A 7,280-nucleotide genomic window follows, 5' to 3' on the forward strand; every position below is an offset into this window, starting at 1 on the left:
TAGATTCCTGTTTCTTGTAAGGACCGCAATGGTGGCTTGATAATTTCTCGCTCGTCGGCTTCTCCTCTGTCATCCGCCATGCTATGCTTTGTTGTCTTGGCGCCTTTGCGCTGCTGCTGGCGCGATGACGTCACGGATAGGCAGACTGAATCGAGTAATGTTTAAAGCCTTTATCATTAAAAGTGCTAAGAAAAAACATCCATATAAAGTCTGACGTGCTTAAATCCAATGGGTTATTTCCTAGTATCGATACAATCGATTTATTACATTTTAAAACGATGTTAGATCGATATATGTTGTCCAAAAGGCCAACTCGCCGAGCACAGATCGATGTAGTTGGATCATAGGAATATAAATCGATACATCGATGTAGTAGATGGATCGTTACACCCCTAGTAAAAACACTCCAGTGCGCAAAACAGGGGCACTGGAAAATACAAGGCACACAGGGAATATTCCCGGCGATACAAAATACATGGAGCTCCACCGAGCTTCTCTCTCCTCCACAATAAACAATCACACACAAAGACAAGGGGGCAGAGGGAACACTTATACAGGTACTAATGAGGGGATATGAACCAGGTGTGTGTAATAAACAAGACAAAACAAATGGAATGATGAGATGAGGAGCGGCAGTGGCTAGAAGGCCGGTGACGACAAACGCCGAAGCCTGCCCGAACAAGGAGAGGGGCAGCCTCGGAGGAAGTCGTGACAGATACTGTATATTTTTGAAAGAATACTATATTTCCCTTGACAGAGTAATGCTGAATGTAAAAAATGGCTCAACTTACCCCACTCTCCCCTACACATGATGTAACATTTGTTTACGATTGAAAGATAATGTTTAAATGCAAAACACTTTATTTTGTGATGGGGCCCTCAGCTCAGTTTGGGAACCTTAATCCAGGCTGGACAGCAGGAACTCAACCTGTATTTCTAGATTCCCCATCACCTCCCCCGAGAGCCTCTCTGGGCTTTCATAGATTGACTCATTGAGTTTGAAGATGGATTCTAGCCATGCCTTCATCTGGCCCTGTTGACAACAGACACATCATCAACTATTATTGAGAGAGAGAGAGAGAGAGAGAGAGAGAGAGAGAGAGAGAGAGAGAGAGAGAGAGAGAGAGAGACAAATGTACCTTAACGAGGAGGTAGAAGTTCTCAGCAGCCTCTGTCCAGGCTCCTCCAGGAGGGTGAATCCTCATTATGACTTCCAGGAGCAGATAAAGGAAGCTACCAGGCTTCTGGAGAAGGAACAGGGGACATGAGTGAGTGTCTACAGATCTGATATGACAACAGTGTGTATAGCATAGATAAACAACAGGATGTTCCATTCTTAGGGCCACTTACAGATATAGGAAGAGATGTCTTTCCTTCTAGAAGGCTTAGTAGAACGAATTCATAAAAAACATCTGCGAAGTTGATGCGGTCGATCTGAAGTCAAACAAATAGGATAATTACATAATCTTCATTGACAAGCACTTTAGAAAGTCTCATTGAGTAGATGTTAGATGAGAAGACGGTGCCTGCAGCTAACGCTCAAGCTTGCATGTAGACCTACTCCTACGAGAGCCATCTCCTGCTCTAGTCGCTCCCTGTTTGCTGGCTCATTAATGAAGTTCACCAGTAGGTCGTAGGCCTGCTGAAACTGCCTCACATCCTCAAAACAAAACAATCATAAAATTCCTTAAAACTTAGATCATAAACTCAAAGATTCAGGTCTGTAATTCAAAGGGCCTCCGATTGTTTGGCTAGTATGACGTTGAAACTTTTCAACTAAACCCTATGAATCACTGTTGCCTAAAGGTAACCCACTGTGCAAGAACTGGTTGAATCAATGTTGTATCAATAAAAAATGTCAATGTGATGATGTTGAATTAAAGTGGGAAACTGATTGGATTTGAAAGAAGTCATCAACGTAAGGGAATTTCGTCTTTTAACCTAAATCCAATTACGTTAATTTTTGGGGGGATTTCACATTGAATTCACATTAGTTGACAACTCAACCAAATGTAAATCAAAACGAGACGTTGAAATGACATCTGTGCCCAGTGGGAACTATATATCTGGTCTGATGAACGTTGCACAATTATGTAATTGGTTACCTGCTGGTTGAGCTCGGATAGTCCACTCAACACCATCCTCCCAGCGTGGGTGAGGTAATTGAGGGAGGTACTGTCTGAGGATGTCAGAGCCTGTGAGAACAAGACAGTACATTTACAAATAGTCCAGAAATGTTCATGAAGTGAAATACAAAAGGTGCTAAATTCACATTTTCTCACCTCCATAGCACGTCTGATACCGGCCAGCCTCAGAGAGAAGTTGGTTGTCCCTTGGTTTTCAAAGTAACGCCTGTAAATAGAAATGTTCAATAACAAATGTTCAACCTAAGAAGCTAAAACATCAGTGCCATGAAATTAAGAAATAATTTTATGTTAGCCTATATTATAACTGCAGGATTCAGAAAGACCATACCAATGTAGGATCTTAATTTGATCACTCTTTTGTTGCTGAGAATTTTCCTGCACGGCAGGAAATGCAAACTTGTAGCGTATTTGGAATTTTCAAGTTTGTAATTTCCACTTTGAAATTTTAGACTCGATTTGCCCTAACGAAAAATGTATCCTGTTGCTGCAGGATTATTTTCCTGCTGTAGCAAACTGTCTCAAATTAAGATCCTACATCTGTATAACTACAATATTGGGCAGATTATTTCAAAGCAAAGGTTTTTACTATAGATGAACACATGAAAGCGAACCCACCGCAACTGGGGCACATCTGCAGCATTATTTTGCTCCTCCACAAACTCCTCCTCAAACTCCTAAAACAGACATCACATTAACTTAAACTCTACTAAACTGCATTTCACCTGCAACATCAACTGAAGCAGACTAAACATTCAGTGACATCATAACAATACTTTCATCTTGACCTAACAACTTGACCCTTGACAGACAACACAAACCTATCGATACCAAAACAATGACACACACCTGTACACACAAGTACAAATGAAATAAGAATTATTGACTGTAGAAAGAGTTTTACCTGAGGAGTGCTGTCAGGGGTCTGGTCCTGGTCCTGGGTGGAGTGGTAAGGTGGAGGGGGACTGGGAGGGGAATCGGAAGGGAAAGGGGGAGGCGGAGAATTCTGGGGGAACTGGTGAGAGGAGCCAGAGGACGGCTCATGAGGGGTGGTGATGATGTCAGAGGTGGAGAACTGATATGCCATCATCTCATCCCCCCTCTCCTGGTACCCCTCCACTGTGGTGGAGATATCCACCTGCTGTTTAACACACAACATGTGACACTGTCAGCCCAACACTGAAAACCACCATATTGAAAACCCCTCAACCAAACACTGAAATAAATCATAACACAGAGAAACAACGGGGTGTACCTGGGCATCCTCATAATAGGTGAACTCAGACCTCCTCTTGACAAGGCAGGACATGAGTCCATGGATCCTTCTACCAAGGAACTAAAAATGAGGCAAGAGATTAGAACGTGTAATTTCATTTTCTGTCAACATGTATTTATTCAAATAGGTAAATGGACATTTGCCACTTTACATTTTTTCTGTGAAAAATTGCCTGACTGTACCTTAATACCAGTCAGCTTCTTGTTGGTGAGGACCACCTGGACGAGACCCTTTAAAAGAGACAGAGAAACATTACATTTCATCCAGGAAATATAAGTAGGCCTATAGCATGTGCGTCATTTGACACAAATCAGGTGCATTTGAGACGAAAGACCAGTTGAGAATCTCTCACCCATGGGTCCAGGATTTTTTCCTGGATGACTCTGCTCCACCACAGCTGCTTCTCCACTCCCCTCACAATGCACAGGTGATGCATGTCCTCTTCATTTTGCTATAAAGAAAAAACTCCTTCAGTCTCCAGACCTCTCTCTATATGTTAGCTGTAGATGTCTATAACATTTGGCAGGCGATTTCAGTTCTGAGTATAATCCCTGGCAGTGATATAGAGCCCACATGATGTTCGTACGACAAGTTTCCCCTAGGTTTCAATTAGGGACAGACATACAAAAGAAAACCCAGAGACAATTGGGAGTTCAAATACACAGGTGTGTTCATAAATGTTAAGAATATGTCTGAAGTACCTGCACTCGTCCATAATGGATATTCCAGTAATGGAAATGAAACGAACCCCAGTTCCCAACCAGCTGCAACTTCTCATAGGGAAAACCAGAGTCTTCCCTATTTGGCTGAAAAACAAAGACATCCCCTAATTATAGAGATTGCTCTGTGATTAATAAGACACACAATTGTGGAGATTGAGGACATGGTAATGTGTACTATTACTAATCAGCTATGACTGTCTAATAATGTGATTGACTACCTGTGAATGGCTATCTGAAGGTGCTGACAGTTCGTCAAGCACTAGCCTCCCAGCTTCAGTGAGGTGAATGGTAGGCTCCTCAATAACCAATTTGGAAGTCTGTGAAAAAAAAGGGAACAGGGTAAAGTAAATTCTCCCTATAAGATCAGATGAGCTTTGGTTAATAATGTGTTTGGTTACCTGTGTGTTTAACACTGCAAGCTCTGTTACCAGCATTCTCCCAGCACGAGTGAGGTAGTAGACTGGTTTGGCCTTGGAGAAGACAGGCTATGAAGACAAGGGAATATGTTTTTTCATTATGTGGTTTTATAGAAAACTAGTGACTTGATGTTAATCTTTAATATCCTCTAAAGACCAGAGAGTATCAGAATGGATAGACTCACAAAGATAGGAACACACAAGGGTCCAGACCAAGGGATTAAAGCCAGACAGGACCGGTGCCCAACCTCCTCATCCACATACTAAGGAACAAGACAGGATTAAATTAAGAGTCAGTTTGAATGATAGACAGGTAGCCTATAGGACTGACAGACTGGAATAGGGAGGATCGCAAGAGGAGGCCACTGCATGATAGATTCTAAGACAATTGGCAGTTGAAATACACATGTCTGTGTTCAAAGGTTAAGGAAACATCTGAGGTACCTGCCTATGAATGGTTACCTGTTCATTTTGAGAGGACAGTTCCTCCCATACCATCCTCCTAGCAGGAGTGAAACTGATGATAATGGGCTGCTCCATTGTGAAAATCTGAGAAAATGAGGGAACAGCTTTAAAGATATCAAAGTATTCTACTAGTGGATACTGAAGGTAATTATCCCTATTAGATCAGATGAGTAATGGTTAATAATCTGAATGGTTACCTGTGTGTTTAACATTGCCATCTCTCTCACCAGCATCCTCCCAGCGTGGGTAAGATAATAAATTGGCTGCAGTTTGACAGGCTATAAAAAAAGGGAATATGTTTACAGAAATGTATTTCCAGAAGTTTCTTTTAGAAAAAGTTATGTTTATGTTTAAGCCCCCCTAAAGACCAGAGAGTATCAGAATGGATGGACTTACAGCGTTTGAAACCCACAGAGGTCCAGACCAAGGGATTAAAGCCAGACAGGGCTGCTGCCGAACCTCCTCATCCACGTACTAAGGAACAAGACAGGGTCAATTTAAGAGTCCGTTTGAATGATAGACTGGTACTGTATAGGAGTAAAATATTGGCATAGGGAAGATTGCAAGAGGAGGCCACTGCAATGATAATAGTTGAAATACACAGGTCTGAGATATAAATGTTAAGAACATGTCTGAAGTACCTGCAGATGAATGGCTACCTCTTCAAGCTGAGAGGACAGTTCATCCAATACCATCATGCCAGCACGAGAGATGAAAATGTGCTGCTCAATCTTGCAAATCTGTAAGAAAATGAGGGAACAGTTTTAAGGGCATCAAAGTATCCCACTACCATAGTAGATACTGAAGGTAATCCTGCCAATTAGATAAAATGAGCTTTGTCCAATAATCTGCATGGTTACCTGTGTGTTTAACACTGCCAGCTCTCTCACCAGCATCCGTCCAGCATGGGTAAGGTAATACGTTGGCTGCAGTGTTACAGACTATTACAAAAATAGGGAATATGTTTACAGAAATGTATTTTCATATTGTTCTACAGAAAGCATCATGTTTATGTTTAAGCTACATAAACCAGTCTAAAGACCAAAGAGTATCAGAATGGATGGACTTACAGAGCTGGGAACCCACAGAGGACCAGACCAAGGGATTAAAGCCAGACAGGTCCGCTGCCCAACCTCCTCATCCACATACTAAGGAACAAGACAGGATCAAATTAAAAGTCAGTTTGAATGATAGACAGGTAGCCTATAGGTCTGACAGACTGCTATAGGGAGGATCACAAGAGGAGGCTACTGCATGATAGATTCTGAGACACTACACAGGTCTGTGTTGAAAGGTTAAGGAAACATCTGAGGTACCTGCATATGAATGGCTACCTGTTCATTTTGAGAGGACAGTTCATTCCATACCATCCTCCTAGCAGGAGTGAAACAGATGAAAATGGGCTGCTCCACTGTGAATATCTGTGAGAAAATGAGGGAACGAACATCAAAGTATTTCACTACCGTAGTGGATACTGAAGGTAATCCTGCCTATTAGATCAGATGAGCTTTGTCCAATAATCTGCATGGTTACCTGCGTGTTTAACACTGCCAGCTCTCTCACCAGCATCCTCCCAGCATAGGTAAGGTAATATGTTGGCTGCAGTTATAAAAAATAGGGAATATGTTTACAGAAATGTATTTCCATATTGTTCTTCAGAAAACGTCATGTTTATGTTTAAAGTACATAAACCAGTTTTAAGACCAGAGAGAAGACCAAAGAGTATCAGAATGGATGGACTTACAGAGCTGGGAACCCACAGAGGTCCAGACCAAGGGATTAAAGCCAGACAGGGCCGGTACCCAACCTCCTCAACCACATACTAAGGAAGAAAATCAGGATCAATTTATGAGTCAGTAAAATGACAGTTTGAATGACAGATTGTTATTGAACCAATCCTGCTAATGAAGCAGTATTGTTATAGCCTGGGTGCCAGTCTGTTTCAGCTCTCTGTCCACTCATTATGGGATTGTGATGCCAATATCATATTGCCACGATGGAATTGGCAAGAGAGCAGAAAGACTGGCACCCAAGCTATTGATAGGCCTGCAGCATTCTTACCTGAACAAGGACTGGGTCCTCCTGGTCCAGGGTGGGCTCATTATCTTTAAATAAAGGATTGTTTTCTCTAAGTTTAAGAAATACTAGCTACAAGACACCAGACATCTGTCCATGTAGTTAGGCTGATCATATATTTACTTGTGTTTTATATTGTATGACATCAAATGTATTTATGTGTCTGCATAATGTACCAACA

The 7,280-nt window shown here is 41.8% G+C and overlaps 1 protein-coding gene across 1 annotated transcript; it reads right to left on the reverse strand.

Annotated features, from left to right (window-relative positions):
- Positions 1-2,813: 2,813 nt before the first annotated feature.
- LOC311119446 (uncharacterized protein) lies at positions 2,814-5,894 on the reverse strand (the record flags this gene model as incomplete). Its single annotated transcript, XM_084157744.1, has 12 exons — positions 5,884-5,894; positions 5,665-5,763; positions 5,420-5,497; positions 5,221-5,301; positions 5,021-5,107; positions 4,744-4,821; positions 4,541-4,627; positions 4,361-4,459; positions 3,603-3,650; positions 3,400-3,480; positions 3,174-3,285; positions 2,814-2,821 (listed from the first exon to the last, which is right to left on the reverse strand). Exons 2-12 carry the CDS (start codon positions 5,719-5,721, stop codon positions 2,814-2,816), a joined length of 816 nt encoding a protein of 271 aa, XP_084013870.1. The 5' UTR covers positions 5,722-5,763; positions 5,884-5,894.
- Positions 5,895-7,280: the final 1,386 nt, after the last annotated feature.

This window comes from Coregonus lavaretus, assembly GCF_964263955.1.
Source record: "Coregonus lavaretus genome assembly, chromosome: 1".
NCBI classification, from domain to species: Eukaryota; Metazoa; Chordata; class Actinopteri; order Salmoniformes; family Salmonidae; genus Coregonus; species Coregonus lavaretus.